At 36.9% G+C, this 23,190-nt stretch overlaps 1 protein-coding gene across 3 annotated transcripts in view; it reads right to left on the bottom strand.

Moving 5' to 3' along the window:
* LOC126756006 (G protein alpha o subunit) overlaps positions 1 to 23,190 on the bottom strand; it is a 110,402-nt gene that overhangs the window by 56,462 nt on the left and 30,750 nt on the right. For 2 of the 3 annotated variants that reach the window (XM_050468794.1, XM_050468793.1), the window contains exon 3: positions 1,663 to 1,847. In XM_050468794.1, the coding sequence (XP_050324751.1) occupies positions 1,663 to 1,847 (185 nt within the window). Of the gene's footprint in view, positions 1 to 1,662; positions 1,848 to 20,278; positions 20,897 to 23,190 lie in introns of all 3 variants that reach the window. The other variant, XM_050468792.1, reaches the window with a different exon arrangement.

The following is a 23,190-nucleotide window of genomic DNA, read 5'->3' as shown; positions in this document are numbered from 1 at the left end:
TCAATATGATCGGCGATGCCATCAGGTCTACACTCTTATAGAAGATTGTACCTGCTCGATTAAGCTCTGCAGCTCGAAATATTTTCTCCAGCAGTAGATTGAAGAAGTCGCACGATAGCGAGTCGTCTTGTCTGAAACTTTGTTTGGTATCGAATGGCTTGTACAGGTTCCTTTCGATGCGGACGGAGCTTTTGGTATTGCTGTACGTCAGTTTACACATCCGTATTAGTTTGGCAGGTCACCAAATACAGACATAGCGGTATAAAGGCAGCTCTTTTTCGTGTGTGTCGGTGACCTTTTCACGGGTCTTTTCCAAGATTTGGGGAATGGTGAATATCTGGTCAGTTGTTGATTTTCCACGCCTAAAGCCACAGTGATAAGGTCCAATCAGTTTGTTGACGTTTAGGTTTAATCTTTCACACAATACGCTCGATAGAACCTTATATGCGATGTTGAGGAGGCTTATCCCACGGTAGTTGGCGCAGATTGTGGGGCCTCCCTTTTTGTGGATTGGGCAGAGCACACTTAAATTCCAATCGTCGGGCATGCTTTCATACGACCATATTTTACAAAGAAGCTGATGAATGCACCTTATCAGTTCTTCCCCACCGTATTTGAATAGCTCGGCCGGCAATTTATCGGTCCGCGCCGCTTTGTTGTTCTTCAGATGGGTAATTGCTATTCGAACATCTTCATGGTCGGGCAATGGAACGTCCGCTCCATCGTCTTTGATTGGGAAATCGGGTTCACAATCTCCTGGTGTTATACTTTCACTGCCATTCAGCACCTCTGGGAGTTCTACAGGCTACTAGGTTAGATTTTGTTAAAAACAGAAATTCAAAATTTTTTATTTTGACATTTGCTATACTCAAGAAGGTGTTAAAAAGGTTAACCTGTCTATCACCTCTTCTGATTCTTAGTGCTGGTAATGACTGGAATCCTTATCTAACGATAAGGGTCCATGCAAAACCGGATCGCACTTGGGCAGCTTGAGAGTGCCGGTCCATTGTACTAACTAAATACTTATTATTATTGATCGAAAATATCAATTTACCTACTACTGTATTATATTGGAACTAAGACATTTTGGGCTAGATAAGATTTCATGTATTAGGCTACGTTGGGTTTCTATTACCGCAGGAGAAGAAGAGAAATGCTCGTATTGCTCTTAATAGTATCTGTTGTTTTTATCTTCCAATTAAAATCTGATAGGCGTTGAAAATGTCGGAGTACTATTCACAACATAAGCTTTAAAGTTTTACATAGAACTTTGAATGACACAAGACCAAGCTTAATGTGGGCAGCAGTAATACGACATAAAAGCCTTTAAGGCTTGACATAATTTTCCAGACAGGCCAAGACGGTTGGGTAAGAAGGTGGACGGAGCCACTAGAGACAAATGGAAATAAAAAATACACTTCTTATATAGTACATTTTAAATAGGAACAGACCTCGATTATACTTCAAAACAAATCAAATAATGCAAAATATGTGAAGGATTTGAGTTCATACAGGTTGTGTATGCGGCTTGTGTAGCTTGTGCCTCTTATTTGAATTGTGTTTGAAAAGCTATTCATGGTTAACAATTTATTGAAAATCACCACAGCACCCTGTACGAGGCTGAAAATTTGCACATTCTTTACTATAAGTGGCTGTACTTACCTCCCGTTCATTATTGTGATACGCAATACCGAGTATTGGCATCGCTCTAAGTATTGCAACTAATGATTGTATTGTGTTGCTGTATACAACCGGCCGATATTGTTTGAAATCCTCTGGGGTGAACCCGCTTTCGTGAATAATTTTCATTTGTTTGACAATTGTGCTTTTACCCGATTCACCAGCACCTGAAAGGAAAGAAAACAAAAGGGTAAAGCATTAAGATAACAACTTAATTCGTGTTTCTTTGTTTTTATATGTTTTCGAGAAAAAACTGTAAATCATGGCAAAAATGATAAAATACTTTATGGGACTTTGACCAAAGGCAACGATCAGTTCATGTTTCGAAGAAGTGTTTGGAGATGTTTAAGCGTAATAAAACCGAATTTATAGGTCGATAAAAAACATTGGATGAAACATGACTTCATCATTTTACTCCGAAGACCAATCGGCAATCCTCCGAGTGGACTGCACACGATGAATCGGCTTCAAGGCATGTGAGAACGCAACACTCGGCTGGCAAGGTTTTGGCGTCTGTATTTTGGAATCGGTATGGAATAATTATCACTGACTACCTTGAAAAAAGAAGTGCCATCAACATCGACTATTAATAGCGTCATTGGACTGTTTGAAGGACGATATTGCCGAAAAATGCCACATTTGAAGAAAAAGAAATTGCTGTTTCACCAAGTTAATTCACCGTGTAACAAGTCAGTGAAAAGGATGGCTAGCTGGGAAGAAATTTTCGTCGAACGAAAAACTGATCGCCGAAACTGATACTTATTTTGAAGCCAAAAACAAATCACACTGCAAAAATGATATCGAAAAGTTTGAGGGTCGCTATAATCAGTGTGGGTGATAAACTTAAATGGAACTATGTGGAATAAAAAAAACGAATTTGTTGAGATATCGATCTAAAATTTTACATACGTTCTTTCCTCCTCAAGAAAGCTCATTTCGAAACCGCCGATATCGTACCACTATAGCATATATGTAGCCGTCAGTGGCGAGGTTTCTTCTCGAAGACTAAGACATGTAGCTGCCATACAAACTGCACTATCGGAATCAAGTTCTTGTAGAAAACTTTTTATTTGACAGGGTATCGTCACTAAGCACATATTCTCACTCAAAATAATGCAGTAATAACACATCTAAAAAAATTGTGCAGACCACTATTTTATTTGTTTAAGCTTTGAATACAGCAGCTATAAAATTTAGACCAGATCGGTTCAGAAGAACCAAAAACGAATTTTTATCTCGTCTTGATGCTCTCGATTAATGGAGAGATCAACCTTATCGGCAACTTCACAAAGCTTTCACAGCGTCAGAGCACTTGGATCCTAACAACCGCTGGAAATGTTTTCATTAATTTCATTAATTAAAAACAAATGGCATTGGTAAATTGAGCATAAATCAAAGCAAAGTTTGACGAAGATTATGCACTCGTTAAATCTTGTTTAGCAAAAAAGCCGACTCCGACTACCGCCGGTCGTCTGATGCGCTTTTTACTTTGTGACAAAACAACAAATTGTAATATCTCGCTAAGTTGGTAGGAATGTCGTCAATCACTATGCCAAATATGAGCGCCATTGTCAACCAGTTAGTTTATAGCAGCTGCTTAAGTCGGTATACCTCAGTAGTAGAACAAAGAATTTGTCTAAAATGTTGATTTTTTAACCAAATTTCGTGTGTATAATTATTGTGAATATATATATATCGGCTATAATCGCGTAAGCGGTGTCTACGCCAATTAAGAAGAAGAAGAATTAATGTGAATGTTGGAAAGGGCTTTCGGTAATTCAGTTTTATCAAAAACACAAGCCTACGAGTGTTACAAGGACGGACTAGAGATCGTTATAGACGTGCCTCGTTCTCGACGACCTTCGACCTTTTCAACTAATGAAAACATTAAAAAAGTGAAGGACATGGTGCTTGAAAATCCTCAGTTAACACTTGATGACAAGAAAGCTCGATATATCTCGAGAGTCCGTTCGAATGATTTTGGTGGATAATTCGGGTATGAATTACATTCTTGCTTGACTCGTTTCTTTGAAACTGTTTTCTTTTTTTTTTAAAGAGTACCGTGAACAGATCTTTTTGGACGTGTTTGATCGTGCGAATTCCGATCCCACATTAATGGAGAGCATTGTAACTGCCGACGAGGCATAGGTTTATGAGTTTGACATGCAAACAAGTGAACAATCATCGCCAAAGCCTCTCAAACATCAAGGGTTTTTCGATATTCGTGGTTTGATGCATCATGATTAAAACGCAATGAATACCATCCATCAACCACCATATTCCCCAGATTTAGCACTGTGCGATTTTTTTGTTTCGTTCTCCAAACGGAAATTGCCGCTTCGCGGAACACGTTCGATCGAAGAGATACAACCAAAATCGCTGAAGGAGCTGAGGGCCATCCCAAAAAGGGCTTATAAAAGTGTTTCGAGGACTGGAATAAGAGTAGTACATTTTGTGGGGATTACTTTGGTAGTAGGTAGGAAAGGTAGCAATATAAATATTGATGAATAATTAAACATTTTGTATTTTATTTACAATTACAGTGTACTTTTTTGTCACAATATATGATTATATGTTTATGTTAGGTCTTTCTATTGAGAGTTTTGACATTCGCAAACCGACCGCTGAAACAATTTCAACACCGAAAAAATCGATATGTCCCTTAATTTGCAATTATGACAAATTGCCTAAGCAGTCACATAAGGTTTAAGGGTACTATGACAAATGGCATTACCGAAAAATTACAATTTCGCTTTATAACTCATAAATAATTACGCTGATTGATAAATAATTTGCTTGCTGCAACAACACTCTCGAGTCCACTCATATCAATAAATCGCTCATCATATACTCATCACATAATTATCACAACAAATTAACCGTACATCAAGCAGCAAGCAGTCAATGCAATTTTTATGGACGCTTAAATGCACTAATTATGCATTGATAATAATGTTTTCCCTTTCAAATAGCCAAGTACCCGGCACGAATACAGTACAAATATGCTCGAGTACAAACACTTGAGTTCGTGTTGTTGATTGGCAACACATGCGAGATGTGGTTGCGTGTTTGTGTGTATATGTGTGTGTGTAATGTGTAGAATCTTTCACAAATAGCAGAGATAAAACGTCATTGTGGTGGCAAAGTGCATGAAACAGAACCACAAAGGAAAAATTAAACAAGAAACAACAACAATAAAAAGCATAAAAACTTTATATGCATACATATAGTATACATATACACACTTATATATATACACATTACTCTGTACATACTTATATAGATACTTAGTGCGCTTTCACGTAAAAAGAATGCCAGTGAAACTACTAACTAAACAATGGATTTATTGTTAGCACATACACATGCAATGCATGTGCAGATGTGTATGAGTACTTATTATCACAATGCAACCAGTATAAGCCTATGGCCATGTATAAGCCAGTCCTGCTGCTGTTGCTGACACTGGCGGCGCTGATGGCAAATTGTGATCTTGAAGATGTCAGCAATTAGTTGCTTTGATGACTAAAATGATTGCACATACATACATACAAACACAAGTGATATATATATAAAGACAGCTTCAATTTACAAATTGGCGTATAAAACAATATAGAGATGTTTTTTTTGTAATGGAGCTGGTATTTATTATGACGCTGTGCATTGTGACGTTGTTGATTTGACGAAATCCCACTTAGGGAATAGTAAAGAGTGGATAGCAATATTTGGATATGCAAAAGTACACATTAATTGCAAAAAAAAAATAAATAATGGTAATGATATATGATATAATGGTTCGATTTAGAAAATTTCTTCGCCAAATTTCGTGAAGATATCTCGAGAAATAAAAGAGTTTTACATACAAGAACTTGATTTTTATTGTTCAGTTTGTATGACAGATATAAATTATAGTGGTCCGATCTGAACAATTTCTTTGGATATTGCAACGTTGCTTTGGACAATAATGCATACCTAATTTCGTGAATATATCTCGTCAAATAAAAAAGTTTTCCATACAAGAACTTGATTTTGATAGTTCAGTTTGTATGGCAGCTATATGCTATAGTGGTCCGATCTGAACAATTTCTTTGGATATTGCAACGTTGCTTTGGACAATAATGCATACCTAATTTCGTGAATATATCTCGTCAAATAAAAAAGTTTTCCATAGAAGAACTTGATTTTGATAGTTCAGTTTGTATGGCAGCTATATGCTATAGTTGTTCGATCTGAACTATTTCTTCGGATATGTTGCTGTTGTCTTGGAAAATAAAGCATGCCAAATTTCGTGAATATATCTCAACAAAAAAAATAGTTTTCCATACAAGAACTTGATTTTGATAGTTCAGTTTGTATGGCAGCTATATGCTATAGTGGTGTGATGAAGAAAATTTTTTTCGGATATTGTAACGTTGCTTTGGACAATAATTCATGCCAAATTTTGTGAAGATATTTCAACAAATAAAATAGTTTTCCATACAAGAATTTGATTTTGTTGGTTCAGTTTGTATGGCAGCTATATGCTACAGCGGTCCGATCTGAACAATTTCTTTGGATATTGCAACGTTGCTTTGGACAATAATGCATACCTAATTTCGTGAAGATATCTCTTCAAATAAAAGAGTTTTCCATACAAGAACTTGAGTTTGAAAGTTCAGTTTGTACGGCACCTATGTATGCATATGCGTGGTGCCATATTGGCGGTTCCGACATATTAACAACTTTCTGAAGAGAAAATAACGTGTGTAAAATTTCAGATTGATATGTCAAAAACTGAGAGACTGCGCATCAAGCACGTCACATACATACATGGGTGCTGCAAACTTCGTGGCACACTTAATATACCCTGTTCAAGGTATCATAATAAAATAGAAAAAAATAAAATTAAAAAAGAAAATGTACTTACAAATCAGTATTATCTCAATATTACAAAAATAAAGCAAAATATAACTAAATATAATTAAAAAAATTAGACAAATTTTTTTTCCTACAAAAAATTAAAAAAAAAAATAACACAAAACGCACTCGTGCCACAAATGGATTTGCTGCAGAATGATGCGTGCGTGTCCTGTTGAAAAACATTTCCAATACACACCATAAATTTCTTGCTCATTAACGTTTTCCTTTATTTTCTAGGAAATCGATTTGAAAACTTTTCTAAATGTATTACGTATAAGCGCACGAACACGCAACACATTGTTATTATGAATTTATTTTTGAATGCAACACTTTAACGAAACTCAAGTGAAATGCGTAAGTGTAATAAATAAACAGAGCAAGCGAGAAAGATACTCACACACATACTCATGCATTCATACATACATACACAATCAAAGGTGCTTCAACGGCGGCCCAGGGTTCATATGGATCATGTAAACATGCAGTTAGACGCACACACACACATGCTCATTTGTATATTTCTATGTTTACTTTATGGAAGTCAGCGTCAGCTACAACAACTAGGCATTAGATTGACGTTCGAGTGGGTGGCGTATGAATTTTTGAACTTTCGAAAAATGCACTCATTTGCCAACGTATTGACATGCGTTGGTGGTGAGAGATGCAAGAAATTACTATCAATTTAAATAGAATATTACAATAATAATACTAGATACTAGCACTGCAGCGCAATTATTTTTTCAATTTAAGGCATTGATATACATAGCTTCTACATATAGGTATAACGGTATAAGTTCATAATATTAGCAATGCAAATATCTAGTTCCCGGTAACTTTAGTGTTGAGCTGTATAGTCGAAGGGACCGAAACCCATATCGTCGTCTTCCTCTGGCTCCGACACTTGCTTTTTGGCTTTTTCCTTGTTAACTGCTATGTTTGTTGCCTCACTGCTAAAGCTTTCGAGCGTATCCGAAACGATTGTCAGTTAGAAAGCCAAAATATGTAAACTGCGCCTAAATGTAGGCAAGGTTTTGTTCAATTTAATGATTCAATTCCAGTACCTAGTTCCCGATAAACCAATTTTTGGTTTACTAATCAAGTATTCGAAACGACTGTCAGTTAGAAAACCGAAATATGTAAACTGCGCCTAAATGTAGGCAAGGTTTTGTTCAATTTAATGACAACTCTTTGCCAGCATCCATTTTTGATATACTTACATATGTACGTGCTTGGTTGAAAATTTCTGAATTTAAATTTAAGCCAATAGATGGCGCTGAAGTCAATATTTCATATTTTTCAACCGTTACTCTTCAAATATCTAATAAAATGCGTTTTTTACTTGACATATGGTGGGTTTTACTCCAAATGTTTTCAAAAAGTTACTGAAATGGCCATTATTTTCGAGTTATTAGTTCGAACATGATATAAGTTAGCATTTCATATAATTTCGGTGTTATAATAGATCAATTGAAAAGTCGTCGACCCTTCATAAAAACAATATTTTTTGGCCGGCATGGTGATATACTGACTACAGCGACCCTCCAACTTCTCGATACCAGTTTTGTAGTACGATTGGTTTTTGCTTCAAAATAGACCTCAGTTTCGGCGATCAGCTTTTCATTCGACGAAAATTTCTTCCCAACGAGTATTTTTTGAGATCTGAGAACAGAAAATAGTAGCTGTGAGCCAGGTCTGGAAAACAAGGTAGATGCGCAAGCAATTTGATGCCCAAATCGCAGATTTTTGCCATCGTTTTTACTGACTTGTGACCGGACACATTGTCTTGAAGAAACAACACCTTCTTTTTCTTCAAATGCGGCCGTTTTTCGGCGATTTTGTCCAATCCAATAACGCTAGTCGCTGTTGATCCATCTTATTCAAGGTAGTCAATAAAAATTATTCCATGTGCATTCGAAACTAAAGACGTCATAACCTTATCAGACGACTGTTGCGTTTTTACACGCTTTGGAGCGCGTTTATCGTATGCAGTTCACTCGGATGACTGTCGATTGGACTTCGAAGTGAAATGATGGAGCTAGTTTATCCATTCTCACATATCGACGCAAAAACTCGGGTTTATTACGCTTGAACATCTCCAAACACTGTTCCGAATCATCAACTCGCCGTTGTTTTTGGTCAAAGGTGAGCTCGCGCAACACACACTTTGCACAGAGCTTTCTACGGTCATCCAAAATTATTTTGTGAACTTTTTTGATGTTTTCGTCGGTAACAACCTCTTTTGGGCGTCCACTGCCTTCACTATATTCGCTGCTCATTTCAACACGTTTAAACTTAGCATACCAATCCTTGATGGTTGATATTCCTGTGGCAGTGTCCGGTAACTCGTCATCAATCCAAGTTTTTGCATCAACTGTATTTTTTTCTTTCAAAAAGCAATATTTTAGCAACACGCGAAATTCCTTTTTATCCATTTTTTTCACAATAACAAAAGTTGCTTCACTCAAAATGATATAAATGACAAACTAATGATCCGACAGCTGTCAAATTTATGCACGTGTCTTTTGAAGGTTAAGGTTAACTAAAAGTCATATGCATTTAGTTCTAGTAGCGCCATCTACATATGCCTCAGGCCGGCGACTTTTCAATTGACCTTTTATCTGTCTCATTTGGCAAAGTTCAGAATTATCAAACACATGCGTTTAGTTTGACAGCTATCCTTCAAGTAATCCACATACCTCAGAAAAAAACACGCTATATAATGTATGTAAGTACATATGTATGTATATCAGTTACATTAGCAAATACAAATGCAAAAACTTTTCAAACGTCAAATCTAATATTCCAGACAGGTTTATTGTCACGAATTATGTTTACATTAGGCATATAAATAACTTTACAGGCGCGCGTACTCAGATGAGTTCAATACCTAAGACTCTATACTATAATAACTAAATTCGATGAGGGCGATAGTTTCGCAAACATTTTAATATACACGCGTCCGTCCATGTTAAAAATTTTCAGCAATTTGCGGGCTCTTAAATTTTGGCATTTACGCAAATCTATTTGTCTACATTATCAAAATTAAACATAAATAAATTATTTTGCGATTACTCATACACCAGTATTCGGGTATGAATTTGACGTCTGAATACAAGTGAAAAGTCTTGTTTATAACAGCAACAATAACAAGCGAATGCGCGATATGCAGAGAAAATATTTATGATGGAATAATGTAAGACTTCATTGCAAAGAACGCTGCCTAACCCACTGGGTGTGTCGACCCAAGTGTTTTGGAGGAGCATTTCTTCAACAATATCCACTTTTTCCTTCAGACACCACGAAGCCGTAGGTTTTCCGAGGCTGTGGCGAGGGAAGCTAGTCGTGGTTAAATGATAGCGAACAGCCAAGAGGGAGGAAATGTCCGATAATGCCAATTACACCTTCAATATTTCTGTGGAACACTTGCTTGAATTATTTATTAAAGAAGAAGGATTCTTGAGATCGTTATAAAGGAATAAAGAAAACTGTGAAAAAGTTCCAAAAGCAAAGCCTAAAAGTGTATTGGATCATAATTACAATATTAGAACTCAGTGAACTAAAATCGTTTATGGTTAAGGAACATTTGAACGGCCTAATGCAATTTTTTGGCAAAACATGGAAAGTTTTTTTTTCTACTGCCGACGAATACACATCATGAAGGTTCGGTTAAAACACTGAGAGTTCTCATTAGATGTGGAAAAGTTCGATTAGAACTGTGAGAGTTCTCAATAGATGTGGAAAACCATAGCCAGAGAACTCTAATATCCGGTTTCAGATGCTTTGACTTCTAAAGGCGTCGGAGCCGATCTCGAAAGCTACCTTGCTTTTAGAACGTTAGGAAGTGAAACAAAAACTGTACTGCTTGCAGTCTCTTTTCTTCAGATAGAGGTTCTCTCTTTGGCATTTGATAGATTGGATGAAAAAACATAAGCAATCACAAACCTTTTGTTCTATAGGAATGAAGCTACTAAGATATCAAGTATCAGATTTCAGATGCTAAGACTTCTAAACGAGTCGGAGCCGATCTCGAAAGATTCCTTGCTTCTACAACGTTAGGAAGTGAAACAAAAACGTTACTGCTTGCGGTCTTTTTTCAGATAGAGGTTCTCTCTTTGCCATAAGACATAAGAAATCACAAACCTTTTGTTCTATTGGAACGAAGCTGATATCAAGACGTAAGCCTGCCAAACTTTTCAGACGATCCGGTATGAATAAGAACGCTCAGAGATCGAGAAGTCGCTAGAGTGAAAATGAGATTGTTAAGCAACTTGGAAGAAGCTACAATACCGGTGGGTGCTTAATAATAGTGAAAACAATGGCGAGTTTGCGAATTTTTAAAAATTAAACATATGATATTCAAATTAAGAAAGTGTTCAAGGGGAATCCCATTCAATATGTATGTTTTCTTCTTTTTTTATGTATATCGACATATATAGAAATTACGTGTAAGGTTTTGTCCGGGGTAAGCTCCTAAACTACTGAACGTATTTGAGTAAAATTTAGCGCACTTTCTTCAGTTTGATCCCACTTAAAAGATAGGATAGTTTATATCTCCAATCAACAGACGTAACTATGCATTCCTCGGTCACATGCCTTCTGATGTAAATATATATATGTGTGTATGTGTGTGTAGACAAGTAACTGCAGACGTGTGTTCCAAATATTGATATGGCCAAAAATTACTGAACATTGTATAGAGTTCGTTGTTAGCTGAGAAAATTTAATTGAATGAAATGTAAACAAAAAGTGCGATGAGCTCAACCATAGCGCGGCGGAGCAAAATTTGTATGTGGCAGGGCGGGGTTTGCGGCAAGATAAGGCAAAGTGCGCAAAGTAAACTAAGCTACAATCAACAAAATATGTGTATGTATATGTGTGTAAGTGTGTATGTAAATAATAAGTAGAACCAACGTCAATGGAAAGGTGATGGCAGCGCGATTTGTGCGGATAAAGTGTGGAGAATGCGTTGCTGCGGCGCTGCTGTCATGGAGCAATGAGTTGGCAACGACGACGCCGACAACGCATAGCGGCTACGCCTTTTGCCAACGTCAAGAACAATAAACGCTTAGAAAATGTATAATTGAACGCGTGTGCCTATATTTAGTTATTAAAGAAGCATTCAAACACACACACATACATACATACATAGCAGATTATGAATATGAGTTTTTCTTTGTAAGGGATACTGTGTAGATAAGTGGATAGCTTCGCCATCCGAAGAAAGAAAAGTGGCAGCACATGAAAAGAGAAAAATATGAAATCAAAAAATTTGTAAAATAAAATAAAAAAAAAAAATAAAGTAAAAAAAAAAAAAAAAAAATAAAAAAAAAAAAAAAAAAAAAAAAAAAAAAAAAAAAAAAAAAATAAAAAAATAAATAAAAAAAAAAAAAAAAATAAAAAAATAAATTAAAATAATTAAATTTAATGCAAAAAAAATTAAATTACATAAATTAAAAATTTAAAACTAAAAATTTATTAAAGAAGGTAAAAATTAAATATCACAGCATCAAAATTATATATTTTTTGCATATAAAAAATGTGAAACAAAGAAAAAATCATTATTTCAGCTGCACTGAAGCGCGAATATCCTTCACAGGTGCATTTTATATGTTATCAAAAGGCTATAAAAAGATATTTTTATATTGCTTTTCGGTTACTTTGTAAGGCAGCTATACGTTATAGTGATCCGATCCGAACCATATATTTGGAGCTTGTAACCTAGCCTTGGAAAATTATTCGTGCCAAATTTCGTGAAGATATCTCATAAAATAAAAAAGTTTCCATACAAAGACTTGATTCAGATCGCTCAATTTGTATGGCAGCCATACGCTATAGTTGCCCGATCTGAAGAATATATTCGGTGCTTGTAGGCAGGCCTTGGACATTAATCCGTACCAAATTTCGTGAGGATATCTCGTAAAATAAAAAAGTTTTCCATACAAGGACTTGCTTCTGATCGATCAGTTTGTATGGCAGCCATGCGCTATAATAATCCGATCTGAACCTTATATTCGGAGCTTGTAGCCTAGCCTTAAGCAATAATCTGTGCAGAGTTTCATAAAGATATCTCATAAAATAAAAAAGATTTCCATACAAGGACTTGATTCTTATCGATCAGTTTGTATGGCAGCCATTTGCTATAGTAGTCCGATCTTAATATATGTATGTTGAGATATTGCAGCGTTGCCTTGAAGAATATGCTATGTCAAATTTCGAGACGATATCTCGTAAAATAAAGAAGTTTTCCATACAAGGATTTTATTCTGATCGCTCAATTTGTATGGCAGCCATACGCTGTAGTAGTCCGATCTGAACAATATATTCGGAGCTTGTAGCCAGGTCTTGAACAATAATCCGTGTCAAATTTCGTGACGATATCCCGTAAAATAAAGAAGTTCTCCATACAAGGAATTGATCTGATCGATCAGTTTGTATGACAGCTAAATACTGTAGTGGTCCGATAATGGCGGTTCGGACAAATGAGTAGCTTATTGCAGAGAGAAGAACGAATACAAGATTTTAGAACGGTATCTCAAAAAAGTCTGATCATTATCTATTTGATTATTGTATGGTGTCTGCGACGTTTCCTTTTGGGTGTAGTAAACTTAATATACCCCGTTCAGCGCAATAAGCAAATCCACTCTCCGATTTAATTTCACATTTTCTGGCGATGAAAAGCATTGCACCAAGTTTTTTCTACAACAATGCAAATTATAATTTACAGAGTTCAAATTTAATGCAAGTAAAAATATTAGCTTATATAAGCTTCACGTAGCAGTGGCGAGCAAAGTTCATTCGGAACGCTTTTCTTTATAAACAAAACGTCTGCACACTGTGCACTGGCTAACTGACGGCTTGGCAGGGCCCGCTGTCCATTGTTGGCTGTCTAATTTCAGCAAATTACAGTTCGAAGCATTAATGCAACTTTTAAGCGAATTGTTTTGATTGTCCGTACGTGGAAAATGCGAAAATTTGCATAATCAGTTGCTGTAAATTAAGTGCGAAAATGCATTTTTCTTAATATGCAATTAACCTGGATTACGAAATGCACTTGCTTGCATGTATATGTGTACATATACATACATATATGTATATATACATTTTATGTTGTTATTTTAAAGGGCAGAAGCTTGTCGCTCTTACTCAGATTTATTAAGTTAAATAAATGTGTAAGTGTTCGCTAAGGCAATATAATATTCAGTACGTAGAGCACAAACTCTTTGGTATCTTAAGGTATCTCAATAACCTTTTTTTGACAGATCACGCGTGAGTATTGTCAAGCTGCCATGTTATATTTGTTCGGTATTGTTTGGCCTTGCATCATGGAAAGACTTACGCCTGAACAACGTTTACAAATCGTTCAACTTTATTACGAAAGTTTACGTTCTGTAAAGAATGCGTTTCACGCCCTTCGCTCAACTTATGGTCAACATAATCGGACCACTGAGCATACTATTCGCAACACCATCAACCATTTTGAGACCCAAAATTCATTATTGGATCATATTCGACGCAATAGACTATGGCCAGCACGCAGTGAAGAAAATATTGGGTAGTCGAAAAAGACTTTTCGTATTTTATCAATAGATGTCATTGCAGTCGTATATCTCCAGTGCTACCAATCACATTGTCTCATACAATATAGTGTTGGAAAGGTGAGATTTTAAGCTTCATTTAACAAAAAAAAATTAAATTCGGAGAAGTTGAAAAAGTTACAAAAAGTTACAGGATCAAAAAGGATTGAAAATCAAAAAGGGAAGAATGCCAAGCAAGCCACCAATGAAATTTGTGAAGTTTACGGAGACGATGCTGTATCAGTTCGTGTAGCACAACAATGGTTTGCACGCTTTCGTTCTGGAACTTTCGATGTGAGGGATGCACTTCGCTCTGGTCGATCTATCGTTGAAAAAGTCGATGAAATTATGGAAAAGATTGACCAGGACCGTCACATAAGCAGCCATGATATCGCTAAGGAACTTAACATTCATCATCAAACGGTTTTGAACCATTTAAAAAAAAGCTGGCTACAAAAAGAAGCTCGGTGTTTGGGTACCACATGAATTGTCTGTGAAAAATTTAATGGATCCGAACTAACATCTGCGATTATTTGCTGAAACGAAATGAAATGAAACCATTTCTGAAGCGAATGGTAACAGGAGACGAAAAGTGGATCAAATACGACAATAATGTGCGAAAAAGATCATGGTCCAAGCGTGATGAAGCTCAACAAATGGTCGCAAAGTCAGGATTGACGCCTCGAAAGGTTATGCTGAGTGTTTGGTGGGTTTGGAAAGGAATCATCCACTATGAGCTGCTCCAGCCTGGTCGAAGGATTGATTCTACATTTCACTGTCAACAACTGATGAGAGTGAAGTCAACAACTGATGAGAATAAAGTAAGCAATCGAAAAAAAACGGCCAGAACTGATCAACAGAAAGGGCTTCGTCTTCCATCAGGACAATGCTAGATCACACACATCTTTGATGACTCGGCAAAAACTGGGAGAGTTTGGCTGGGAAGTTTTTGCACCATCCGACTACCATTTGTTTCGTTCAATGCAGAACTCCCTTAATGGAGTAAAGTTGGCTTCAAGAGAAGCCTGTGAAAATTACTGGTCGCAGTTTTTCGCCGAGAAACCAGAAAAGTTTTACACTGATGGAATTATGCCTTTAGCGGAAAATGGCAAAAAGTGGTCGACCAAAATGGTGCATATTTAGTTCATAAAACATATACGAGTTGTCATTCTCGAAAAACTACCCAATATTCGTAGGAACCTCTTGGAGCAAAACATTACGTGTGTCATTCGCCAAGTAGGGAACCTCGAATTGGATCACCCTTTTATGATTAAAGTTGTAGGTAACAAGTTACTATTTCTGTTTTATAACCTCAATACAGCGGCTATACGCCTCAAAATAGACTACCTTAAATATATGTGCTTGTAGAAATTATTATCATTGTCATTATTATTTCCCACAACAACAAAGCACTTAATTATTAATGTGCGTAAATTTAATAAATATGAAATTTGTTTTTCTATTTGCTTTTAGTTTTTTTGTTTTTGCTTTTGTTTCAACGCTTCGACGCTACGCACCCACGCAACAATGGCAAATATTCAATTTGTCTTCGTATCTATAATTAATTACATCACACTCGTACTTTTGCTTGTCGGCCGCATGAATATTCAAGCATGCAATCAAATTTACAAAGCAACTTTTCAACGAAAACCGGAAGTTGAGCAAAAAACACGAAAACAAATTGAAATAAATAAAATTCACGCGTAAATAAATAAATTCCTTATCCATTGCCTGCCTGCAAGTGATATATGTGTGTGTGTATTTATTTGCATAATTACAAAATGACGTGTTGTTGTTTATGCCGAATGACTCATGACCTCTTTTAATGGTAGGCGTGCGCTTGTATGCAAAACTCCTCCATATAGACAATGGCACTTCAACTTTCATGCGCAGATTAATTTGTGTGGGTTTGTCTGTAAGTGTGAAGTTGTTTATTTGTGTGTGGTTTGCATATTGATACTAAACTTTCAAGCATTATTGACTACTATTTAATGGATAATTAATCGAAAATCGCTCATCATGCACTTATGAAGCGAGCGGTGCACCTGGGCGTATGAGTAATATTTGTACTAGATGTAAGGCTCGTTTTGGAGTAAGTAATTAAGAGTGTTGGGTTCGGTTGGGTATTTATTATTTGTAAAACTTTATTCGCAGCATAATGTTGATAAAATAACTAATGGAAAAAGCTGAAGGTTGCATATGGTAGATAGTTCTGCGTATTACATATGGGTTTAATTAAGTTTTTGCAGACAACTTTTTTTCACAAAATAAAAAAAAAATTAAAAACAGCATATTATTTGTTTTTCTGTAGCCAGAATACAAGGAATTTGTCATAAAAATCAAATTTTTTTAAGCTACAAATTATTTTTAGAACTATGAAATTAAATGCGAAATACAAGCTTCAGTAGATTTTAATTATTGATACAGGATTCTGTAAAATTGACTAATAGTCTACTATTAGTTTTTTTTTTAATAATTTTAGCACACATTTCGTATTATTTTTCTCATTCCACTTCTTCAGATAGGTGGCTACCATAATTCACAAATTGTCTCTTCAAGCCTTTGCATGATTCAAATTGCACCCTATATAAACTTAAAATATGACTAAAAATCAGCACTTCGATTTTGAACTCTATAAATATTAAATTTATCCATTTTTTCATATCATTTAGGTTTTTATAGAAGAGATAAAGGGTGGTCCACTTTGAGTTTACCTACTCTTTTAAAGAAAAAACACAGAATCTTCAAATTTAACCAGGAAATGTTTATTATAAATCCAAAGAACATTCTTTGGCACATATTTTTTGAAGATTATATCCTTCTAATGTTGGTCGCGGCTACGTCTCAGATGGTCCATCCGTTGAGACTCATTCGGGCATTTCGACTTTTAACAGACGAATGACACGCGTGATGTTTTGCTCTGAGGCCTGAATCAAAGCGCAATTGTCCGCATAGACCTTAGACTTTATGTACATACATACCCTCACAGGAAAAAGTCTAACAAGATCACGAGCTTCAATTTTAAGCGTCAAGTAGTTGGTTATCATGGCGGTTACGTTATAACCAGCATAACCAAACCGTTGTTTTTTCTGGATGAATCTTTTGAGATTGCTCTTTGTCCCAAATTGGGCAAATTGGCTTGTTTACATCACAGAAATGGGGCTCATCGTTTAACAAAATTTAGCTTGAAAACTTAGGATATTCTTGGAACATTTTAAGAGTCTATAGAGCGAAGCGATGTCGCTTGGAAAGGTCGAGCGGGTTTCAGTGCTAGCACAACCTGTATTTTGTACGTTTTCAATTTGAGTTCTCAACGTAAAAATGCGCCAGTTCGTTCCATACATCAGTCCGGGTTGCTGCGAACGACGCCACGGTTTTCATGTACACTCAGAGCTACGGCTGCTAGTCAGTGATTCGTATTAGACGTCTGAGCCTGACTTTTGATCTATTTTCAACTATTCTCTGCTTCATAAGCGCAAGAATTAATCTCTTTCATTCGGTCACTAATTTCATTGGATATCTTCGCCCTCGTAACTTTTGTTTCGGCAAAACCAATGCTCAAAGATTAAAATTGAAATAGAATGCTCTTCGTAGGCCGATGGCTTTCCTTTGAAATCTTTTTAATATAAATTACCAAGGTTGAATTATATTTTGGTGATAAAATAGCAGACACACGGCGCTCAAAAAAAAAAAGAGTTTAAAATTGATAAGACGACACATGATTTAAAATCGGCTTTAATGTTGAAGTTTAGTATGATATTGGCTTCAATTTTATTCGGTGCTCTAAAATATTACTGGGATACGCGTTTTGGAAATTCTTTAGAGCTTACTTAACTACTGAAAAAAAAGATGATACAGAAGTTAAATCGGCTTCCAATGAAAATAAGGCGGATATATGAGCCAAATGTTCGAGAGAAAAAATCAGCAAAACACATTTTAGGGTTTTTCACGAAATAGATATTGTCCAATAATATGAAATCAGACTGCTTTGACATCAAAAGCTGACAAAATGAGCATCAAATATTGAGACGCATAAATAGTTCTAAAGAAAGACTGTGAGAAACTTAACGTTGTAGGACCAATGTTTCACTTCATTCGGCTTCGCAGTAGAATCAAAATGGAACGAAGAAGCGTTGCAAGTTTGGTTCAACGATAATAAATAAAGAAAATGTGGCGGAAAAGTAAGTCCAGTAGAAACATTGCAGAATTCGTGATATGTTACAGGGTTTGAACAAATATGTTGTCAAAATTATAATGTTATGAATGGATGTAATAGAGGAATCCAGAGTTACCAGGTTGTTTTTTGTTGAAAACTTCGATGCAATTGAAAATTTTGGTATATGTACTTTCCACTGATCCTGAAAAACTCTCATTAAAACCAGTTTAGGACCAATTTGAAATAAATTCGAATAAAATTATTATGCAACTAAGTACGCATCTTCTGTCGAGTCTGACTTTTCTATCGGAAACTCATCCAACTATTTAGTTTTAGGCTACCATATCACTGTAGCGTCTTTCCAGCCTAGGTGGCTGCCATCAACGCAGACCGCACCGAAATGCAGCCTCCTTTAGAGCCATGTGCATACAATCCGTTAGCCGAGCGGCTATACTGACTTTGAGCTCGTTGACTGTGCGCTCTAAACTAGTCAAGGAGTGCATGATCTAATAAGAAACGGGGCTTCAAGCTTTTTCCACATTAGAATTGTATGGGAGCCCGGCCACTGCGGAATGGCGATAAATTGCAAAGTCTATGAGCTTGCTACGGAAACACAATTTCCTCCGATTGGAAGCGAGCCGGCTGTGAGATGTTCTCTTTCGTTCTGGCGTTAGACCTATGGACATCCAGTGAGCTTGGTTGATCAATAACGAGAACTTGCGAGTTCTTTCTGGTTCAAAGTGAACGGTAAGAGGTCCACAGAACCACTTGCACTTAGCAAATTCAATCTCGCCGCTATTGTAGGTATTCTGTCTGGGCACTGTTCAATAAGTACAGACGCCTTGCGACTAAATATTTTGTCGGACGTTGTTTACCAAAGCTGTATGCAGGAGGCGAGGTGGAATCTTCTTGTCTCCTCAATTGCCCGGATTCTGCACGACTGAGATTGAAATAACTGGGTAGGCACAACTTTGAAGAACCCAGCGTAGTGACTAGGGTTGATATTAACCGTTTTAATAAATTTTTAGGAAGCTTAAAACGTTTCGTCGGTGTATGAGGTGATGCACTTTAAGAAGTTTTTGGCTAATGCAAAGGACAAATATCTGTCCAAGTGAGAACCATCGATTTTGGACCAACACTAGGACCTATCATAACCTAACCTAAGTACTAATGTTGAGGACAAATATCTGTCCGAGTGAGAACCATCGATTTTGGACCAACCCTAGGACCTATCATAACCTAACCTAAGTACGAATGTTGAGGACAAATATCTGTCCATGTGAAATCCATCGATTTTGAACCAACCCTAGGACCTATCATAACCTAACCTAAGTATTAATGTTGAGGACAAATATCTGTCCAAGTGAGAACCATCGATTTTGGACCAACCTAAGACCTATCATAACCAACCGTCTATACGAATCTTGAAATTTGAGCAGACTACTGCTGAAATCGCTTATATGAGACATTTCCAAACAATCCAGTAGCATTTAGATGCTACGCTACAGAAGCAAAATGCTACAAGCTGAGAAAATCTTTCAAAACATGCTTCTGATGTTATTGACAACCCACTCTTCCCAACTTTTAGCAGCAAAAAGGAAACTAAACCAAAAGCAATGCGCATACAAAATTCTTCATATTTTACCAAATTTGAACAAAACAAAAACAGTTTGCTTACAACTTGTCGGCTTAACTACATGACACCCTTTCCTTGTTACTAAATTCTTCATATTTCTAAAACGCACAACACCAAAGTGGTCGCAGCTCCGTTTTGCCGCTGACATTTTGTTTTGACACGCAATTGCGAGCTAAAATTTATGCAAACCCCAAACAATTCACAAACTATAATATAATTTGGTTACTTATTTGTAGTTCCCTACTCTGCCACTTTACATATTATCCGCTCGTCTTTTTTTTTTGTCCCAATCACACTTATTTGTATGGTTGTGTGTTTTTTATGTGACGAACTCACCCAGTAGCAGTAGTTTGATATCTTTGGCTGCCTGTATGCCATCCTCTTTGAGATTCCTTTCAATCAGGCGACTTCTGGCGGCTGCGGCCCTCTCCTCGGCAGACTGTGCGCAGCCCATCGTGCGTATTGCTTCCACGCAAAACGTTTTGAAGGTCGTTTAAATCGGCCGTGAGCGGCCGAAAACACAATACAACAGATATATATATATATACAATGCGTGGGCACGAATTAAATGCAAGCAGATTGCATGCAATTCTCTTTCGACGCCTAAAAGCACACTACACTATTTGTTTATTGCTGATTTGCTTGACTTTATATGATTAATTTTATGTTTTTATTTTATTTTTCTGCTTTGGACAGTTGCTTTTTTTTGTTTTGGTGAGTTATGGCAGATCTGGGTTTATAGCAAACACTTTTGGGGGTTCAAAACGTTGTCAAGCATCACTCACATGTCGCACTTTGTTGTTGTATTTTAATGCAAATTATTCACTTCGTAATAAACTGCACAAACTGGTTTTATATATTTTTATTTGAAGATTTCCTTTCAAAATTTTTGCTGTCAAACCGTTGCTGACAGCATTTTCGGCACATTTGCTGCGTTACCGTTGTTTTTCAGCGCTAAAATTGTTGACAAATAAACTGAACTGTGAGTTTGAATGTGGAAATAGCCACTGCTGCTACGCCAAGAATGCTGTATGAGTACGCAGGAACATTTCCAGTCGACTCAGGCGCAAGATTGCTACGGTGGGGTATCTTCGAATTTTCGAACTCGAATTCGAAATTAAGGTTGAGAGCGCGCTGGAAGGCACAGTTCAAAGTGTGTGCGTTTTTGGGGATCATATATACATATAAACAAACCTATGCGTGGAGCCACGTTAGAAGAAGAGTAATTTTCGCAAACCCCAAAAATGTTCGCAAAAATTGAGTACAAATATGTTTTTGAGCGTAAACCAAGTGTTTGGAGCTACATATGTTAACAGCAAACACTGTTAAATTCGCTGGAATGTCGGGCAGAGCAAAATGGTAGGGTCATTTAAGTTTTGGAAGTGTTTTGTTTTTGTTGCTCTGGAGAATTTGAGTATTTCTTTCTTTCATAAAAACAATAATTTTCCCATTACCAAAATAATTAAAACAATAAAAAAATTATAAGTAAAAAAATTAGTCATCCTATTTAAAATCCAACCTAACGGTAAACGCAACCTTCATATATATGTATAACTCTCCCAAGCATGTGTATGTTTCCAAGCGAAGTCTCCAGCAATGCAACAGCTACCATTGTGAAGCAGCAAAGCAACAAAAAATCAATCGCAATCACATTACTACTCATCTTCCACAGTGCTCCAGCTCAGTCCATTCAGCGTGAAGGTTACTACTCCACACAGGACTGCAGCTCCTACACACACAGGGGTGCTTCAGTGAAGAGAGTAGCGCTGTAAGACTCTTTCGCATACAAGTTGCCATGCAATGGCGTACTACTACTAATTACGGTACATACGAGCGAACAATAAGCGAATAAACGAATAGCAATGTCGGCACTTCGCGTGACTGACAGCAGTCGGAATAGCGCGCACGGCGAGAGAGTCGAAATCACCACTACAGATTTGCATGTAAACACCCAGCATAAAGTGAAGTGGGAACTGCTGATGTGAAGTATGAAAATTAGTGATAATGTTTAGCGAATTATAGGTTAGGAATTCAGTTAGTTTCAGGTACCTTTCGTCAAGTAATTAAAGAAAATAATTTAGTTAAGGTAGTACTAGAAGGATGGAGTCATATGTAGCAGTTCACATAAGTGAGGAAAGTTCTCTAAGCGCCATTCACTTGGGAGAAGATTCCTTTACATGTGGTTCAAGCAGCTCACGACTTCCGCTCTTAGACCAAGTATCAAACATCCGTTTGCAGGCGAGCTAAAGTGAGAAGACGAAACATCCGTTCAAAGGGTTGTGCGCTGGGTTTTGGGACCCGCCACGTAAAAAAACACCCCCCAATGAAAAGAAGTATCGACACACATCACCTCTTCCGGCCTTTATTTTGCTATATCTGATTTTGGTATCCCCGCAAAACTAATACAGCTGTGTAAACTGACGTTGAGCAATACCAAAAGCTCCGTCATGATCGGGAAGGACCTCACCGAGCCGTTCGATACGAAAATTTTCAGACAAGGCGACTCACTATTGTGCGATTTCTTCAACCTACTTTTGAAGAAAATTATTTGAGCTGCAGAGCTGAATTGAGGAGGTACAATTTTCCACAAGAGTGTACAACTACTGGCGTTGACATTGATATGATTGGCCTTAACACCGCCGTTAGTTTGCCTTCTCCAGGTGGGACAAAGACGCGAAGCAAAGGGGTCTGATAGTAAACGAGGGCAAGACGAAATATCTCCTGTCATCAAACAAACAATCGTCTCACTCGCGACTTGGCTCTCACGACACTGTTGACAGTCATAACTTCGAAGTCGTAGATAATTTCGTCTTGGAACCAGCATAAGCATTAGTCAGCTTCGAAATCTAACGATCAAACTCCAGAAGTCACTCATCATCCCCGTCCTGCTATATTGTGCAGAGACATGGACGATGACAACATCTGATGAGTCGGCGCTGTAAGTTTTAGAGAGAAAGATTCTGCGGAAGATTTAGGATCCTTTGTGCATTGGCAACAGCGAATATGGCATTCGATGGCATGATGAGCTTTACGAGATATACGATATTGTTCAGCGAATTATGAGACAGCGGGTACACTTTGACGATTCATTAATATGGAGTCATGTGTGAAGTTTGTGGTTTTTAGCCTTAGCTAATACTTGTACTAAGAAAAAAGAGGAGTTTCCCAAAAATAATAATAACACTCTACCTCTCTCGATATGATCATAACTAAGAAAGAGAATTTAAGTTGTTTTTTCTGTACTTTTA

The sequence above is a fragment of the Bactrocera neohumeralis genome, chromosome 4 (genome assembly GCF_024586455.1).
Source record: "Bactrocera neohumeralis isolate Rockhampton chromosome 4, APGP_CSIRO_Bneo_wtdbg2-racon-allhic-juicebox.fasta_v2, whole genome shotgun sequence".
Lineage (NCBI taxonomy): Eukaryota > Metazoa > Arthropoda > Insecta > Diptera > Tephritidae > Bactrocera > Bactrocera neohumeralis.
This window is presented reverse-complemented; position numbering and strand designations above follow the sequence as displayed.